Source organism: Geotrypetes seraphini, chromosome 4 (genome assembly GCF_902459505.1).
Source record: "Geotrypetes seraphini chromosome 4, aGeoSer1.1, whole genome shotgun sequence".
Classification (NCBI taxonomy): domain Eukaryota; kingdom Metazoa; phylum Chordata; class Amphibia; order Gymnophiona; family Dermophiidae; genus Geotrypetes; species Geotrypetes seraphini.
In genome coordinates, this window is record NC_047087.1 from 4,725,670 (window position 1) to 4,746,078 (window position 20,409).

Below are 20,409 nucleotides of genomic sequence, written 5' to 3' on the forward strand. Positions count from 1 at the left end.
TGGATGGTATGGAAGGGTCAAGGTCAGATTTTTTTCAGTAGTGGGGTCAAGGCGATACGACACATTTCTGGGGAGAAATGACCCGACTGAAGGGTGGAGTTTATGAGATTGGTGATAGAGGAGATAGCCTGAGCAGGAATGTTCTCGTATAGGTAGGAGGGGAATGGGTCCAAGGAGCAATTACAGGATTTCAGTTTGAGGCAGAGATTGAGGACCAGGGATTCAGATACGCACTCAAAGGTGGTCCAGGATCTGTCAGCTGGGATAGGGTTGGAGACCATTAGGGTGGCAGTGGGCACTAGGGAGTTGTAGGAGACTGAAGGAGGGAAGGAGCATCTCAAGGAAGAAACCTTATCGTTGAAGAATTTTGCTAGAACATTGGCTGAGGGAGAGGAGGGGAGCACGGTGGGGTCTCTTTTGGAGGTTAGGGAACGCCAGATGTTGAATAGTGTACTGCTCTGATTGTTGGACCTGGAGATTTTGTCACCATAGAAGTTCTTTCTTGCTTTTATTAGCGCTGTATAGCAGAGGAACTTCATTAAAATATTCCCATACTGGGTCTCTCTTACAGCCTGCTCTCATAGGTTTTCTCATTCAAGGAAAGAATAATATAAACCTCAGGCTATGACAAACAAAGATCTCAAGACTTGTGGAGTATTTTGCTCAAAAGGTTTCACTTTCAATTTTAGTGCTTGCCCCTCCCTCTTCACACTTAGGGCTCCTTTTACAAAGCTGCATTAGACTTTATCGCTGGCCTTGGTGGTATTAGCTCCGATGCTCATAGGCTAATACCACAAGCCTAACGTGGCTTTGTGTAAAATGGGGGGGGGGGTATTTCCTTGTGCAGATATGTAGACTTATCACTTAAGAGGTAAGGAATTGATTCTGTGTACATCGATTTGCACAGGAATAATGCAGCTAAGGTCTTTATCTCGACTGGCATGTTATTTGTTCAGATATAAAGTCACAGTTTGAGAAATGCAAAACCAAGCATCTGTGATAATATCTTCTAGAGAGAAAAATTGCCTATGACATTATGAATGGGTTAATGGAATTCATTTATCAAAAAAACTGAATCGAACATATAACCTCATGCTACATAATTAAAAACGAATCCTTATTTCATGATGAGTAACTTTTGGACTATAATGTATCTTAAATAGAAAACTATCTTTAGATTAATTTTTCCTAAAAAAAACAACAAAAACATTTTATATATATTTTAAAAAAAAAATCCAACTTAAAATTTAAATAATCCAATTTTTTAAAATCTCAAATATTTTATTTATCATTGTTTTTTATTCACCCTGATTGCCACAGTGAAGGGTATTACTGCCCTCTCCACCAAGGAAGGGAAGAAAACTGGCAAATTTATTTCTTTCCACGTGTACTTTGTTGGGCTTGATTTTTCATCTGCTGTTTTAGCATGCTTTCATTGAAGCAGCTATAACAACTAATTCATTTGGCAGGCAAAGCAAAAGATAGGGCTATTCAGTTCCGGTTCATGAGGTCTTTAAGCAGGCTAGGTTTTCCAGATAGCCACAATGAATATGCATGAGAGGATTTCTTTCATGCATATTCATTGTGGATATCCTGAAAATCTGGCCTGCTTGTGGGCCTCAAGGACCAGAATTGAGTAGCTCTGATATAAGTTATCCCTCTCCTATACAGAGCGTTGCTCTAGAGCAGGGGTCTCAAAGTCCCTCCTCGAGGGCCGCAATCCAGTCGGGTGTTCAGGATTTCCCCAATGAATATGCATGAGATCTATATGCATAAGAACATAAGCAGTGCCTCTGCTGGGTCAAACCAGAGGTCCATCATGCCCAGCAGTCCGCTCACGCGGTGGCCCATCAGGTCCAGGACCTGTATAGTAATCCTCTGTCTATACCCTTTTATCCCCTTTTCCTTCAGGAAATTATCTAATCCCTTCTTGAACCCCAATACCGTACTCTGTCGTATCACACCCTCTGGAAGCGCATTCCAGGTATCCACCACCCTTTGGGTGAAGAAGAACTTCCTAGCATTGGTTCTGAATCTGTCCCCTTTTAATTTTTCCAAATGCCCTCTGGTTCTTGTAGTTTTCAAAAGTTTGAAGAATCTGTCCCTCTCCGCTTTCCCTATGCCCTTCATGATCTTGTAAGTCTCTATCATGTCTCCTCTAAGTCTCCTTTTCCAGGGAAAAGAGCCCCAGTTTCTCTAATCTTTCAGCATATGAAAGGTTTTCCATACCTTTTATCAATCGTGTCGCTCTTTTCTGGACCTTTTCGAGTATCGCCATATCCTTCTTAAGGTACGGCGACCAATATTGGACACAGTACTCCAGGTGCGGGTGCACCATCGCCAGATACAACGGCAGGATAACTTCATTCGTTCTGGTTGTGATACCTTTCTTGATAGTACCCAGCATTCTATTCGCCTTCTTAGAGGCCGCTGTGCACTGTGCTGATGGCTTCATTGTGTTGCCTACTATTGCCCCCAAGTCCTTTTCTTGGGTACTTTCACCCATTACCAGCCCTCCCATCATATAGCTGTACTTCAGATTTCTATTTCCTACATGCAAGACTTTACATTTCTCTACATTAAACTTCATCTGCCATCTTTTCGCCCACTCTCCTAGTTTGTTCAGGTCCCTTTGTAAATTTTCACAGTCCTCTTTTTTTTTTTTTTTTTTATATAAACTTTTTTATTCACCAACATGAATGATATACACAGAACCGAGAGAACACAATTATTTTCACAGTACAATGCCTCAATACGGAATATCATGGTAGCACCCAACTAGAAATCCCAGATAATAGTGAGAGTCCAGGCCTGTACTCTGATAGCCTGGAGCCCTCCAAAACCAAACTAGAAACAACCCCCCAACCGCTCCAACCCAACACCCCCCACCCCCAAACCCCCTCCCTCAACCCACTGGCAATACGGGGACAACTGGCTTCCGCAAGCGATTGACCACCTGGCTCTTTATCATAGGGGGCAAAGTATCCAAATAAGAAGCCCAAACGGACAGAAAAAGCTTGCTCCGAGATCCAGAAAACCGAGCGGACATGGACTCCCAGACCATTAAAAGATGCAATTTATTGCGCCAATACCAGATGGTGGGCGGGGAGTCCTGAAGCCAATGAGCAAGAATACATTTCATTCCCACAATATAACCCTTACGAATGAGCAGGCTATCACCTGCAGAAAGTCCGCCCAAATAGCCCTCTGCCAAAAAAATAGTCCCTTCCACCGATGAGGGGAGCCGATAACCCACCAAAGATTCCAAATAACATCGGACCTCCATCCAAAAGGCAGAAATAGATGCACACAACCACACCCCATGAGCCAAAGAATTAGCAACCTGGTGACATTTCAGACAAATAGCCGTAGGAGCACATCCGAAATAAAAAGCCCGCTGCTGAGAGACATATCCCCGATGTAAAACCCGAAAGTGACATTCCTGGAGCTCAGCGCTCTGCACCACCCGAGGTATCCGGCGCACCAGAGGAGCCAAGGACGCCACCCGCGGGCGACATCCCAGGTCCCGGGCCCAAGATGTCAAAAGCCGCTGATAATCCCGCCGTGGCTGCAAAGCCATCAATCTACGATGAAATTGAGAGATAGAAAGCCAATCCCACTGAGCATCGAAGAAAAAGTCGCGTAAAGTGATAGCAAAAGACTGGGTCAATGAGTCCCTGGGCAAGGAGGCTGCATAATGCGAAAGCTGCATATAAGCAAACTGATCCGTCGCACCCAAAGACCAGGACGCCTGGAGAGTCAAAAAAGGAACAGCGCTACCATCCGTCTGTAGAAACTGCTCCAAAGTTCGGAGCCCCTTCCTCACCCACCGTTTGAAAGCAACATTTTCCTGTCCCGGACTGAATGCCGCATTGCCCACTATGGGCAGCAGAACACAACTAAAAGGCGAGTGACCCCACAACTGAGAAACACATCTCCAAGCCCGACGAAGCGGCTCCACCAAGCAACTACGGGCCCCAGGCCCCAACCGCACCTTCCCATCCCATTGTATAAGATAAGGCAGAGCCCACGGAAAAAAATAGTCAACCTCCAGCTCCCGATCGGTATGCTGAGAGCTAAGAAAAAGCCAATCCCGGACATGCCGAAGCAAGCAGGCCAAATTATACAGACGAATCGAGGGAAGACCCAATCCTCCCTGTGCCCAGGACCCCTGAAGAAAAGAGCGATGCATTTTACCTTTCTTACCCCCCCAGCAAAATGAAATCACCAGTCTCTGAAGACCCAGGATATCTTTTTTCAAAAGAAAGAAAGGAAGCGTTTGCAAGACAAATAACCATTTCGGGAAGATAATCATGCGAAAAAGATGAACACGGCCCATCAAGGACAGAGGAAGATTCAACCAGCGCCGTAAAAGCCCCTTAGTTTCCTGCAACAAACGATCAACATTCAAACGGTAGAGCGCGGAGACATCCATAGACAACAAAATACCAAGGTACCTAAAAGAGGGTCCCGCCCAGCGCAAAGGAAACTCCGGCCCCCACTCCACCCGCAAAGAGTCCGGAGACGCCATAGCCTCCGACTTCTGCTTATTTAAACGGAAACCAGAAAAATCCCCATACTCACGAAAACACTCCAAAAGAGCGGGGAGGGAGGCCCGAGGATCCGTCAAATAGACCAAGAGGTCATCGGCAAAAGCCGCCAGTTTAAAGTGATGAGTCCCCACGACCATTCCCATGATGTCCGGGTTACCCTGCACATCCCGAATAAGAGGATCCAGGGTCAGGACAAATAACAAAGGTGAAAGGGGGCATCCCTGGCGAGTACCCCTACAAATTGGAAAGGGATCAGAAAGGGTATCATTGGCCCACACCCGGGCCACAGGGTTTGCATAAAGAGTCCGCACCGCCTGAATGAACCATGGGCCTAGACCGTACACTCGCAGGACCTCAAACATAAAGCCCCAATCCACCTGGTCAAAGGCCTTCTCGGCGTCAAAGCTGATTATCAAAGAAGGCACCTGATCCTGTGCAGTCCGCTCCAACGCCGCCAAAATACGGCGTACATTTTTAGCAATCGCGCTGCCCTTCACAAAGCCCACTTGCTGATCAGAAATAAGACTCGGGAGTACCAAGGCAAGACGGGTGGCCAAAACTTTAGCAAAAAGCTTAGCCTCAAAATTCAACAAAGAGATCGGTCTGTACGACTCGGGTCTATTCGAATCCTTCCCAGGTTTCAACAGAACAATAATCTGAGCTACATTCAAGTGGCGAGGAAGCTCCCCCAATCCGACCGCCTCGTTAAATACCGAAGCCAACAAAGGCGCCACCTCAGCTCGCAAGATCTTATAAAACTCACTACGTAGCCCATCCGGGCCAGGAGACTTACCCAAAGCGCTAGCCTGGATCTCCCGCTCAATCTCCCCTGCAGTAAACTCCGCCTCCAACTGCACCCGAGAGGAAGCGGAAATAGTCGGGAGATCCCGACCAGCCAAATATACCCCCCCATCTAGCAGAGGGTCAGAGGGAGCAGCATACAGGTTCTCAAAGAAATCCCGCAACTCCCTGTTGATGTCTCCATCAGTATGCACTATCTCCGAGTTCCGCGTCTGCAGAGCAGCAATACGCGAACTACCCCGCTGCTGTCGAGCCAGCTTTGCAAGAAATTTACTACTCTTATTCGCAAAACGATAAAGATGATACCTATAATGCTCCATAGACCGACGAGCGTGTTGGTGTAACAGAGAATTAAGCGAACACTGAGCCTCCAGCAATCTAGCCCTATCCGGGAGTGCCTGGGTAGTGCCGTAGCGTCGACGGAGAGAAGAAACCAGTCTCTCCAGCCGAAGCAGCTCTCGCTGGCGCACTTTACGCTGAAAACTAGCATATGAAATAATCTCACCCCGAAGGACCGCCTTTGCCGTCTCCCAAGCCAACGAAGGAGTACCAAAATGAGCTGCATTTGTGTCCTGAAAAGAGCGCCACCGGGCTACCAGATGTTCATGAAATTTACTATCACGATAAAGGTGGCAAGGAAAGCGCCAACCACGAGGGGTCCCCGGCGTTCGAGATAACTGCCATACCAATGCCACCCAAGCATGGTCCGATACCTCTATAGGCCCCAGCGTAGACTCCACAATCTCTGCAAACAAAGAGCGGGAGCAGAGAATATAGTCTATATGAGATAAGGAAGCATGGGCCCGAGAAACGTGAGTAAAATCCTTCTCCAAGGGATGCAAGACCCTCCAGGCGTCCACCAAGTCAAGGGAAGCACAAAGAATCGCAATTCCAGTAGCAGATTTCCGAGATTCCCTCCCCACCCCAGACGATCTATCCCAAAGAGGATCCGCCACCTCATTGAAATCACCCCCCACCAACAGGGGAACATCTCCATAGACCGACAAAAGGTCTGCTAAATGATGAAAAAAACCCACGCCCGGGCTATTGGGAGCATAAAGGTTGCAGAGAATATAAGGTTTAGAGTTCAAATTAACCGAGGCTATCACATACCTACCCTCCGGGTCCCTAATGACAGTCCGTACCACCAAATGAAGATGTTTACCCACCAAAATAGCCACTCCAGCCTTCTTACCCAACGCAGGGGAATCCAGGACATCCCCCACCCACCAGGTTCGCAGTTTGGCATGCTCCGCAGCAGTCAAATGCGTCTCCTGCAAAAAGGCCACGTCCGCCCGGCTCCTCCGCAGCTGTCGAAGCACCTTCTGTCGCTTTATTGGGGAATGAATGCCCCCCACGTTCCAAGATAATAACTTAAGGGACATAAAAATGAAACAAAAATACCCAACAAGGAATCAAAAAATTCAAAAGCCAAGGAAGAGGCGTCCCAGCAAGCCCCCCTCCTAAGGCCACAGCCATGCGGAAGCCAGTGCCAGCAATCACCCCGAAACAAGAACAACAACCCTCCCCACCCCACCCTCCCCTCCCCCCCAAAACCAACCCCCCCCCACCCACCACCCACCCCAACCCAACCCCCAAACCCAACCAGACCAGTCCTACCCCACTAGACTCCTCCCATCCCATCCACCCCAACCCTTCCGGTCCCCACAGGAACCCAATCACTACAGACGCCCCCCTCCACAGAAACCCCCCCAAAATAGCAAAAGAACTAGACAAACCCCAAAGAGCGACCTTGCAGAATTAGAACCCATCTCCCAATCTCAAGACATCCTCATATAAGGCCTCACTGGCCCAGGAAGGGCCCCCGACCCAAAGGAACCCAATCCCAGACTCCATCCACCCCCATATATCCCTTGAGGATGGTTACCACAAACCCCAAATCACATACTCAACAGGAACCACACAACCCCCACTCTAACTCCCCTCCCCCCCTCCTCACCCATCGCATCATACACACCTCCAACCGCTCGTCCCCAAGCACGCACCACACCCCAGGCAACAAGCTCAACAACACCCGCTCCAGAGGGTGAATCAAGGCCACCGTCCATCCAAAACAGCCTAGGCCGCCTAGGAGTAGAGAGAGGCCCTGGACACCCTCAATAATCAAGAAAGCCCCACAAAACCAAGGGCACTGAGACAGCTTATAGCAAAAAGCACAGAGGCTGAGCAGCACCCCCGTCAAGGACAGAAGTCCAACCAAGGTCCCAGCAAAATCCAAGAAGGAGTCCCAAGGTGTAGGCGAGCCAGAAGAGTGAGGAGCTCCGAAGACAGAAATCCAGCAAAAGTCCAGGGACTCCGCAACATCTGGAAGCACAAGATCCGAGCAGTGCCTCCCTCAAAGACAGAGCCGCACCGGGCCATCCAAGGACCTAACAGAAATCCAAGGAGGAGACCAGAGTTGCACCCAAGCCAGAAGAAAGCGTGTCTCTGAAGACCGGCATCCATCAAGCCGGACCAGCAGTAGAGGAGATCACACCAGCGGCACTAGTAGAAGGCAGGTCCACATTCCACGCATCCAACATGTTTTGCGCCTCCGCTACGGTGGAACAAAACTGAGTAGTGCCATTGTGATGAACCCGCAACCTCGCAGGGTAGAGGAGGGCGAAGCGAACATGGCGGGCCGCCAATGTAGAACACACCGAAGCAAACGCCCGCCGTTGCTGAGCCACTTTTGTAGAATAGTCCTGAAAACAGAGCACCCTGCCGTTTTGATAGGTGAGAGCGCGCTCGCCCCGAGCCGCCTGAAGAATAGACTGTTTGTGAGCATAGTTCAAGATCTTTGCTATTACCACCCGTGGCCGGGCCTGATGAGCTGAGCTGAGACCCAGGCGATGCGCCCTCTCGATACGAAGCGGGCCGAGATCCGCAGGAAAGGTAACGGAGGCAGCTAACCAGGCTTCCAGCGTGCCTCTCAAGTCCCGCTCCGCCACAGCTTCTGGAAAGCCGATAAAACGCAAATTGGACCGGCGTGATCTATTTTCCAGGTCCTCAATGCGATCCTCGAGAGCAGAGATAAGGCGCTGATGTGTTGTCTGGGCATCCTCCACGTGCTGCAGTCTATCCTCCACATCGCTCACCCGCTGCCGGAACGCCGCCGTCTCCTGGCCCATAGCATCCAGCGAAGCCTGGACCACAGCCAGCTTGTGATCCAACGGCAGGAGCTTTTGTTCCAACACGAGCTCCATCGCCGCCGTAACTCCGGCCGTGATTTCAGCTATCCAAGCCGGCCCCCCCCGTAGCTGCTCCAGGACTCGGCGGCGCCGCCATCGTGATTTCCCCTTGCTTGCCGCGGTCCTTTTCTCTGCGGCCCGACTTCAGCGACATACCACCGCAAAAGCGGCCCGAAACTCGCTCACAGAGTCCGGAGGGGGGGAGATATCGGAGGGTCCGGTCCAAAGGCTCAATAGCCGGAGAATGCCCAAAAAGGGAGGGGAAGCTGCGTAGGGCCGCGGGAGAGAGAGACACAGACTAGCGTCCGTCCCGCTGCACAGCGTCACGGATCCAAGACTGCTCTATGGAAAGACGATTAAATTCTGTGATCCTAGCTCTCTGGGACCAAGCACGGTCTCTCTCAGAAGTACACTGGAAAATCCTTAACAGCGAGTCCAACCCCAGTGTATCACCCGTCTCCACGTGGCTCCTGTTATTTTTCTTTTTAGTAAAGCTGGATGTAGTTGCAAACCTCCCCTCTCCTAATTTCCCCGCGGTTCATGGACGGAAATGCTTCCTTACAGTCAGCTGCAGACAGGATCCCGTAGCTGTTCCAGGACACGGCAGCGCCGCCATCTTGATCTCCCCCTGCTTGCCGCGGTCCGTTTCTTTGCGGGCCGATTTCTGCTACATGCCACGGCGAAATCGGCCCGAAACTCGCCCACCGTGTCCGGAGGAGGGGAGGTATCGGAGGGTCCGGTCCGGCGCCTCAAAATCCGGAGAGTGCCTAAAGAGGGAGGGGAATCTGCGGAGGGCCGCGGGAGAGACACAGACTAGCGTCTGTCCCGCTGCATGGCGTCACGTGATCTCTCAGTCCTCTTTAGTCCTAACTCCACTAAATAGTTTGGTGTCGTCTGCGAATTTTATTACCTCGCACTTCGTCCCTAAAAACCCGACTAGATTGTGGCCCTCAAAGAGGGACTTTGAGATCCCTGCTCTAGAGCAGTGTTCTTCAACCTTTTTACAACTATGGACCGGTGGAAATAAAATAATTATTTTGTGGACCAGCATCAGTCCGCGGACCGGCAGTTGAAGAACACTGGGCTAAGTCATGGGCCAGACCCCGCCCATTTCTACCCAATCTCTACCCCAGACCCCACCCCCATAATAGTACTAATTGTAACACTATTTTTTTCCATTCATTTTTCATATATGCACACAATATAATCTTATTAACAACACATAATGGTTAACCACCAAATTAAACTACACAAAGCACACTGTACGTATGCTTCTCAACATTCATTCCTACCAAAACACAGATGACCCCTATGGAAATACGGGACCAAAAACTAAAAGTACTAATATATACAAACAAAGCCGTAAAATGTAAGACCCTGCATGCTGTACAACCCCAGAGAAAAAGAAACAAATTATGCATTTCTTCCTGAACAGTGCAAAATACAGACAATAGATGTAAATCAATCACTAAATTCAAAAATAAAATCATTCCCCCTACCTTTGTTGTCTCCTTCCTTCCATGCTGTGCCTTACCTTCTGGCCTGCTCCCGCCTGGTCATTATGTCACCCCTGGTGTTATCTTCAGGTCAGTGCACAAAGCTGTGGCAGCGGCTCCTCGCACATCCCGCGCCTCATCTGGAAGCCTTCCCTCTGATGTTGCGATGTCAGAAAGAAGGTTTCCAGTTCAGAAGCAGGACACGCATGGGTGCCGCTGCGTCGGTGAGGAAGAGGAAGCCAGCCCGAAGATAACGCCGCATCGATCGCACCGTGGACCGGTGGTTGAACACTGCTCTAGAGTGCTATCGGTAACCCCCGCCACACACTGGTCAGCTGACCCAGGAAGCAAACACAGTTCCTCCAGCTTCGCCACTGGACTGGCTCCTCTGTTTACATTTTTCTTTTCAAACTTTGAATTGTTTTTGTAGAAACAAAGTGCCATGGTTTTGATGAAACTCTCTCTTAGCATTGGTGCTGGGTGTTTTGCTATGGAGGAGGAGATAGAGAATAGGCAGACTGCATGGACAATTTGGCCTTTATCTGCCATCATGTTTATGTTTCTGTTTCTAATGTTGGGAATATTTGCTTTAAATCCGAGTCTTTAATTCCTGGACACTTTTTTTTTTTTTTTTTTTTTAGTACAATGTTAAAAGATAAAGCATATTGGTTCCCCCCTCCCCGTTAAATATATTTTGCATATTGAGGTTTAAAATTGTCTCCTGTTTTACAGTGACATTAAAGACACAACCGTGGGAACCTTATCTCAGCGTATCACGAACCAAGTGCATGGCCTGAAGGGACTGAATTCCAAGCTGCTAGAGATCAGGAGCTACCTGGAGAAAGTGGCCATGGGCAAGCTGCCAATCAACCACCAGATCATCTACCAGCTACAGGATGTCTTTAATCTGCTCCCCGATGTCAACCTACAGGAGTTTGTCAAAGCCTTCTATCTGAAGACCAATGACCAGATGGTGGTGGTATACCTGGCGTCACTTATCCGCTCTGTGGTTGCCTTGCACAACCTGATCAACAACAAGATTGCCAACCGAGATGCGGAGAAGAAAGAGGGGCAGGAAAAGGAGGAAAGCAAAAAAGATCGAAAAGAGGAAAAGGAGAAAGAGAAGGAGGCCAAGAAGGAGGAGAAAAAATGAAAACTTGGCATTTTCTTTGTACATTAAATTCTTGTAAATGTTGCTGCTGGAGGGTTCTTTTTGGTCTGTTAAAATATTTTGTGTTTGGAAGGCCCTCTGTTTGTCTTCTCACTTGGGAAGAGGTCTCTCTGATATTATGAGGACATGGAGTCTGGGCTAACCTTTTGCAGCGACAGTGGAGCTTCTGCAGGTGTTGACCACACCATCTCTTTCTCACCTCCAGGTTTTCTTGCAGTGGCCAGAGCAGATTTTCTCAGTGCTCAGAGGACTGGGAAATGTTTTCTCTGACCCATGCCATTATTGATGTTCTACTCTGGCTCCATTTGATTTAACTTCATAAGTGATAATTAAATAATTGGATTTATAATTTCATGTGCTGCTCAAAGAAAGAATAAGTGTATTTCTATGGGTGTATCTTACTTCAAAGATGAAAGAACTCTGCTGTTTCCATCCTGTTAAATTATTTGGACTCTCTGAAGAAGGGGCAGGGTTCAGATATTTTGCATAGCCTGATATATAATCGTCCGGTGAAAGGAAAAGTGGGATGATGAGCAGGGAGTTAAAATCTGTTGGGGGGAGGGCAATGACAGCCAATCAACATTGCCTTATGTCTCTTCTCCCAGCACTATTCCATCTCTCTCCTCTTTCAGTGTGCCTGTTCTCCCTATGTGTTATCACCTCTTCATGCAGCATCACCTTGTCTCTCACTCCCAACCCTTATTGCTTTGACTCCTCCCCATTCAGCATTACCCCATTCTCTCTCCTCCCTCATTCTCTGTCCCTCTCCATCCATCCAATCCAGCATCACTTGCTTTTAGATCTCTCCCTCCCCCCCCCCTTATAGTCAGGGCAGGCCAGAAGTGATCAGTGGCAAAAGTAGCGTGAAAACATGCCAGACTGGCTTACTTCACGCACTGCCACTAGCTCAACTGGTCATACCCTTCAAATGCAGGAAGTTTACATGGAGGGAGCATGGGAAACCAGTCCCAAGCATCTTCACACTGCTTTTTGTCTCTGCTGCCGACTTGAGAAGAGACTTGGCTCTGCATCAATGGCCATAGGTCATGAACTGGGGAATGTCAGAGTTGGGGTTTGGTAGGCTTAGCCTTCCCAGACCAGATGTATGTCCTCTTTCAGGCTGTGGTCATCTCCCATAACCACTCTATGATTAGCCCTAGTGGGTCAGGTCAAAGGTCCATCAAACCCAACAGTGGCCAATCCAGGTCACAAAGAGACCCATAATACCTTACTGTAAGATGGCAGCAGAAAAAAATGCTGCAGCTTAAGACCAGAGGGCCTGTCCCAGGGTGTGTAACCAGAGCACATGAGGGCCACAACCCAGTTGGCTTTTCCAGCTTTCCACAATGACTATTTCTATGCAAAAGGTCCAAGCTAATCTTATGCATAATCATTGCATAGAAACCATGACTAAATTGGGGCTAACCACTCATTTCCCTTTGAGAGCCTGTGCTGGTCCTATTCAGATATTGTCTTCATCACCTCTACTTGAAGGTTGTTTTTGCACATCTTCTAGGAAGAGATCTGCTTGTTCCTTCTGTTTTTCACCTGCATTCTGTGATCCTAAATATCTTTTCCTGGGTCTTAGTGGTAGGATATGCAGTAGCCACTGGTATTGCTGGCTCTTTAGTCTGTGATAATACAGCTGGGTCTGTCTGGCAGGCTGTAACTTCAGTAATGAGAAGAAATCCTATAGCTGGGAGATGTGCCCTAGATTGTAGATTACAACCCTCAAGGCTGAGAAGTTGCCTTGAATCGGCAGTGCTGACTCTGTGACTTGCCAGTTGGGATGTATCCTGAACAACTTAAGCTGATTGGGTCTTGCTCAGTTTTTCTGTGCCATTATTTACTATTTGATATACCGACTGTCAGCAAGTATCTGGTCGGTTTACAATACTAACAAAAAAAATATAAAAGAAAATAAAAGTAGATTACATGGTTGTTAGACAAGACAAGGATGCTTTGATATAATACCGTGCTGCCTGAAAATAAGCCCTACCCCCAAAATAAGTCCTAGTTGCTGCCGGCGACCCATCTGAACCATGACCGAAATACAGTACCTTATAACAAACCACATCGTCATCAGCACAAGTTCAAGTTTATTTGATAAATCGCCTATATAAAACATTCTAAGCGATGTACAATTTAAAAACATCTTATGGGGGAACAGACAATCTTAAGACACTTTTTAAAAAACAACAATTTAAAAAATGAAAATTATTAAAACACATGTAAAAAAAAAACTCTGGAAATTTAAAGATTTCTTTATACATTTTGTTTAGTGACAAACACGAAATAAAGGGAAAAGGGAAATAAAGTTACAAATATCTCAGTAAAGAAAAAGCATAAAAAGGGTGAAAACACAAGGAAGGGGTGAGGAAAAAAGAAATAAAAAAAATAATAAGGAACATTGACATGAATAAATTAGTCAGGCTCCATTGCGGCTTTCTGATGCCTGGGCGTTCCTCTGCCACGTTGCTGATGATGTCGTCAACGCGGCAGAGGAATGCCCAGGCGATAGAAGACTGCGAAGCAGCCTGTCTAGATTGCTGCCGGTTTGTTATAAGGTATTTATTTCGGTCTCGTGGTTCGGATGGGAGGAAGGGAGGGATAGAAGCTGCAAGGGTTCTGCTGCACAAGGGATGGAAGGGAGGGATAGAAAGATACACAAGGGGATGGGTGAGGGGAGGAAAGGAAATAGGAAGAATTGGGGTGGAGGAGAGGAAGGGAGAGATGATCATTGTACATGAAAAAAAATAAGACATCCCTGTAAATAAGACCTAGTGCCTTTTTTGGGCCCAAAATCAATATAAGATAGTGTCTTATTTTCAGAGACACATGGTAGGTGCTGGAGTAAGGGTAAGATTCAAAATTAAGTTGAAGAAATGAATGAGAGGAGAGGGGAGGTTCCTTCTTAAAAGCAGTTCTGGTTCATCGTTAATGTAAAGGGAAATGGATGTTATGTATTTAGCTCTTAAGAGCAGGTAATTGAACTGGATGCTTGGTATAATCAAAAAGGGTATTACAGCCAGAACGAAAGAGGTTATCCTGCCGTTGTATCGGGCGATGGTGCGCCCGCATTTGGAGTACTGCGTCCAATATTGGTCGCTGTACCTTAAGAAGGATATGGCGTTAGTCGAGAGGGTTCAGAGGAGAGCGATGCGTCTGATAAAAGGGATGGAAAACCTGTCATATGCTGAGAGATTGGAGAAGCTGGGTCTCTTTTCCCTGGAGAAGAGGAGACTTAGAAGGGATATGATAGAGACTTACAAGATCATGAAGGGCATAGAGAGAGTAGAGAGGGACAGATTCTTCAAACTTTCGAATAATAAAAGAACAAGAGGGCACTCGGAAAAGTTGATAGGAGACAGATTCAAAACAAATACTAGGAAGTTCTTTTTTACCCAACGTGTGGTGGACACCTGGAATGCGCTTCCAGAGGATGTAATTGGGCAGAGTACGGTACTGGGGTTCAAGAAAGGATTGGACAAATTCCTACTGGAAAAGGGGATAGAGGGGTATAGATAGAAGATTACTGCAAAGTCCTGGACCTGTTGGGCCACCGCGTGAGCAGACTGCTGGGCACGATGGACCTCGGGTCTGACCCAGCAGAGGCATTTCTTATGTTTATGGATAATCTTTAGTCTCTTGAAGATGTTAATGCTTTTCTCTAGTGTTTAAAAGTTGTTCCATCTCTGGAAATTAATCAGAAACAGCATTTACAATGTAACTCTATAGCCAAGCCTCTGGTGAAAGAGGTTTCATGCTCTTATGAAAGTGCAAAGAGGGATAGAAACCAAGACACACGAAGGCAGATCAAGGCTAAATGGCCCCTCCGCAGCATCCAATATCCTCCTCTCCCCAAGAGATCCCATGGCCTGTCCCATACTTTCTTGAATTCAGACAGTCTTTGTTTGCGCTGCCTCTACATCTACCACACCACCCTTTCTGAAAAACAAGTATTTCCTCAGATAGAGTGAGCCAATATACTAGCTGGGAAGGGCTTTCAGAAAGTGAACACTGATGGATGTAGGGCAAGATCAGAGTTCAGTTAATGTTCAGTGCTTGTCAAAAAAACCTTGGTGTTTTAGTAAGCAGCTGAGATTATAACTGAAGCCACCCTCCTACAGAAAGGCAGCTGGAGAGGTTAAATGCTCTGCTGAATCCCTCTGGGCTCAGGACGGTGAGTCCTGGGTTCTTGTTAGCAGCATTAGGGAGTATTGCTGCCATTGCTAAAACGGTCTGTGGTTCAGCTGGTCAAGGCAGATTCTGTTGTTTCTATGTGAAAAGCTGAAGGCAGCTGAACCTGTAAAATAAAATAAGCAACCATAAGTCCTCTGTAATCTGTTTCCTGCATCGCACAAGCCAGAGCCCAGTACAATTTGAAAACAGCCCCTAATCCCAGAGAATGCTTTTAAACCTGGTGTAGTGTTTAAAAAAAGGAAAAATAAAGATTATGGATTTAGTTCTTAATATTTCTATGTATTAAGCAGAACACCATTTGTTGTAGTTCAGCTCTTTGGAAGCACATGGTCTGCTGCTACTGGAGGCTCTGTGCATGTGGTAGATCAGAACCCTGTAGCCCCCCCCCCCCCCTGGTTATTCTAGGTGTGCTTAGCAAATTGGATGATGAGACCACCCTGCTGGGGGAAATGAAAAGATACTTGCTGTCTCTGTTCATGACCCTTCTTCACAGGCTCTGGTCCACCTCTCCTGAAGTAACTTGTGTGGAGCAAGCAAAGCACTTGATATAGATGGGCAGTGGGCTAAAAGCAAGGAAGCTATTCCTCATGCCATTGGGAAAATCATATTTCTTAAGCCTCTCTCCAGACTGGCACAGCTTCACTGATGGGTAATAGCTCACCATGACCAGCAGGTGGAGACAGACATAAACTTTTGGCTGTAGTACAAGTGGGCTGTGCATTCCCATGTACTGCTCTCAATCTCCAGCAGGTGAAGATGGTAAGCTTGTGCAGTCTTCCCTGGTTTAGTGTAGGGCTGCTGGAATTTAGTGGCCTTCTGGTGCTGGATTGAGCTTGGGACCCTTTTGGGTTTCACACTCAACTGGTTGAATCTCTCCCCCCATTTCTTCCACCTCTCCCAATTTTTTTTTCTGTAGAGGTGCCTCAGCTGTCAACCTTGCCACTGATACCGGCAAGGCATATGGCTTAAATAGCCCATGGGGTCTGTTCAATTGTCCCTTATATTGGGGGAAAAATTCCTGAGGCAGTGCTGGTCTGAAGGGAAGCCTTCAATTGAGGTAAATTGCAGTTAATTGCTAACCAGCACTCTATTTTTCAGCTAGTCTATCCCATTTGATTTTAAGGCCAAATGGGATAGACACGTGGGATCTATTCACAGAAAAAGGTAGGGGAGGGTCATTGGGGTGGGCAGACTAGATGGGCTGTGGCTCTTATCTGCCGTCTATTTCTATGTTTCTAAGTGCTCCTTGTGTTCCTGCCACGAGGTCGATGCAGCCGGCCTGTGTTCGTGGTATGCTGGCTGCCGCAATGAGGAATCCTCATCAGCTTCGGATGGCGTCTGCAGCAGGCAGGGGAGAAGCCACCGACTGTCAGGAAATAAAAAAAGAATAAGGGTTTCCCATAACGCAGATAGTGCTGGGGACTCCTGTACCACTGCTGCCGGCTTACCTGCTTTAACGGCTGGGGCGGTTCAGGCCTCTTTGCCGCTGCAGGCTTCGGGTGAATTTTTTTCAACTGGTCTTACGCCAGTTGAAGCTCCTCCATTTTGTCCACAGCCTCAGGTGACCCCTGTATTGGAAAGACGGGCAGGTTTCTACTGGGTCTCCTGCGTTGGCTGTGAGTCCTTAAGTGCCGCCAGGGGATTTTTCCTCAGATTTTGTACTAGCCTTGTGCAAGGCTTATCTTCAGGCGGCCGGGGGTCCTGTTTCCTCCCTAGGGGTCTTGGGTTTTTTGGGAGGTCTTTTGCCCTCCGCGTCCACCTCCCCTCAGTGCTGTCCTAGCGGCCAAGGGTCACATGGGTGAAGAATTTTGTTTTGATTTTCACCTGATGAAGACTTGGACCACTTAAGGGACCTCCAAGATCCTTTCGGGACGGATGCCGCTCGCAGGTGTTTCATGAAACTACCAGCTGGCGAGGACGTGTCGGTGGTGTACGTTTTTCAGTGGGAAGAGTTCCAGGAGCCTATTCTTCAGGTTGCGTCAGTCCTGAGTTTCGAGGAGGACGCAAAGCACACCGATGTGTGGCGGACCCCCACTTCAGGGGATCCGCTCAGCATCCCTCTCTTTTCCTATGCATCAGGATATTGTTCTCGCACAATGGAAGGTGCCGGAAACACCTTTTCATTTTGGATGGTACATGGCTCGCCTGTATCCCATACCAGAGGAGGATAGAGATACCTTGAAGTTGCCTAGGGGGTCGCGGTGGTCTCATCCATTATGTGTCGACATATGGTGCCAGTTGAGGGCGGCTCAGCTTTAGGGAACCCTGAGAATCGTTGGATAGATTCTCTTCTTAAGCAGTGTTTTGATGTGACTGCCCTGGCAGTCCAGGCAGCTATGTATGGTGGTCTGGTGGCTTGGGTTTGTTTTCAGTGGTACAAGTGACTGGTCCTTGGATCAGGAGTAGAGAATGACATGGGGAAAAATTTGTCCCTGTCCCCATGTCTACTATTCCCGCAGACTAAAAGAAAGAAAATTAGCAGGTAAAAACCTCATTTCTCCTTATCCTTCATTCTCTCTGCTACAGGCAGAGGACACACTGAGAAATTATTTCAGGGCTCTACAAACAGTACTGTGTAAATTCTGGTATCTTTTTTGATTTGTGTTACTACACCTGGGAACAGTGTGTGTTTCTGGGCTGGCCAAAGCTTTAAGTAATCCCCAGTGGGCTTGTCCTCACCTAGGCCTAGCTTACCTCTCCACTGAAGTGGGCAAATGGCAAGCTGAAATTATGGCCCCTGCTTGCCACTTCTCCCTTGTCCACACTGATCCCAGGGAGTGAGGACAGGCGTGGTCCTCTTAATTGGCACTCCATTCCAAAATACCTTTTGAAGAATGGTATTTCTGGGACAGGACTAATTGGGAATTCTGCCCTCATCCAACCGGGGATGCAGTTTGAACTGTCCAAGCTTGGAAGAGGACCAGCCTCTTTCACACTGGCTTTGGAAGGTCCCTTTAGTTCCTGAGGAAGCTGACAATATTGAGTGATATTTATTGCCATTTTGAAGGAATTCACCCCAGGCAGTGAACAGTAAGAATAAGTGAAACAGAGACAATTATAGCCGTAAAACTATTCATAAGAATTGCCGCTGCTAGGTCAGACCAGTGGTTCATCGTGCCCAGCAGTCTGCTCACGCAGCGGCCCCCCCACATCAAAGACCAGTGCTCTAAATGAGCCCAGCCTCACCGTACTTTCCAAGTGTGGCATAGTATAATACATTACAATGTCAACACAATACAGTAAAACATTTTAATAGATAGGGTTAGGTCCAATTCTCTCCCTCCCCCTAGCCTCAAGAAATCAAATTCTCTTCCTCTAGCTCAAGGGTGTCAAAGTCCCTCCTTGAGGGCTGCAATCCAGTCGGGTTTTCAGGATTTCCCCAATGAATATGCATGGGATCTATTAGCATACCATGAAAGCAGTGCATGCAAATAGATCTCATGCATATTCATTGGGGAAATCCTGACAACCCAATTGGATTGCAGCCCTCGATGAGGGACCTTGACACCCCTGCTCTAGCTCCACGTCCGATTCCCTCCCCCCTGCTGTTCCATGCTTCCAATCATGGCTGTGTACATACACACACACAGTTCAGCACCCCTGTGCAGCTCAATGTTCTTTTGTGCACCTGACTTACAGTTAATCTAGTATTCTTTGGCTCGGTAGCCAGGTAAGAAGGAAAGGCCTGATAAAGGATGCAGGCAGCTTTTCAGTAGGGCAGGAAAAAAAAGCCCCTCTAATGGTGAAGTATCATTTGTCACCCTGCAGTTCTTAACTTTTTCAAGGCCAAATAAATTGGGCAATGTCTGATGAGGAAAATTAAAAATAAAAGATCCAAGTAATTAGAGTACAGACATCCAAAAAATTGACAGTACTAACGGCCCATTGGCAAACAAGCTGAAGCCAAAAGAGGTCATAATTATAGGGGCTCTTTTTTCCTGGTCAAAGTTCTGTGGTTGCAGAGGAGGGACCTGGAATCAGTCTCAGATTAGTTTGTTGACGAAGGGGCTTTGAATGCAAAACTGGCTTTCAGGCACTAGAGGGCAGTGTGTATGTTCAAAACCCTGAGCTGCTCTTGGTATCTGGTAAGGTTGGTTCCCAACCAGTGAAAAGCAAAACTGCTTAATGCTGCAATCCAGATTAGCACCTGACAGCAGATTTTCAATTGCATTCAAGTCGGGGTCTGACAGGGCCTCTGGAGGATGTTCACGTTCTTCTTGAGCCACTCTCCATTATTGGGATCCCTGTCCTGCTGTAAGGGGAATCTTCTCCCCAGTCCCAGGGGAGGACATCTTACACCTCTAGCAGAAAAGCTGCTTAAGTTCTATAACTCAGCATGATTCTCCTTTATAGTGAGTTCTTAAAAGGGAAGGGGACTTGTATACCACCTTTTTGTAGCTTTGGCATTTCAAAGCGATGGGCACTGGAGGATTAAGTGACTTGCCCAGGGTCACTGGGATCAACCTCAGTGCAGAGGCAGTAGCTGAACCAGTGAGCCAGGTGCAAGAACTGCCTCCAGTGGGAGAAGAAGCAATGTAATGGCTAGAATAGCAGAGAGAGGAACAGGGAAGTCATCTTTCAAATCCCACTGCTGCTCCTTGGGCGAGTCACTTGGAGACAGGATTGAATGTAACTCGCTTTGAGCTAAATCTAAATCTCATTGCATACAAATGTCTCTCATGCATATTCATTCTGGATATCCTAAAAACCCAGCTAGCTGCAGGTTTTGGATCCACTGCTTTAGTGAAATCATGCTGCCTCAAGTTCAGAAAGTGCAATGTCTTACTCCACAGAGGATCAGACTATCCAAGCTGTAGTTCCCTACTTCTTCCTTACTTCCACTTTTGGGGAGAGGGACCACATCTGCTCTTCTCTAGTCCTCTGGAACCACTCCTGACTCTAGAGACTCCTTGAAAAGGTCAGTCAGTGGAGCATCCAGAACTTCCCTAAGTTCCTTCAGCACCCTCAGAGGCCCCATCGCTTTGTCTACCTTT

At 47.5% G+C, this 20,409-nt stretch overlaps 1 protein-coding gene across 1 annotated transcript in view; it reads left to right on the plus strand.

Annotated features, from left to right (window-relative positions):
* Positions 1–13,533, plus strand: part of PSMD7 (proteasome 26S subunit, non-ATPase 7) — a 43,247-nt gene extending 29,714 nt beyond the window's left edge. The window contains exon 7 of the mRNA XM_033943048.1: positions 10,774–13,533. Within this exon, the coding sequence (XP_033798939.1) occupies positions 10,774–11,194 (421 nt within the window). The 3' untranslated portion in view covers positions 11,195–13,533. The remainder of the gene's footprint in view (positions 1–10,773) is intronic.
* Positions 13,534–20,409: the final 6,876 nt, after the last annotated feature.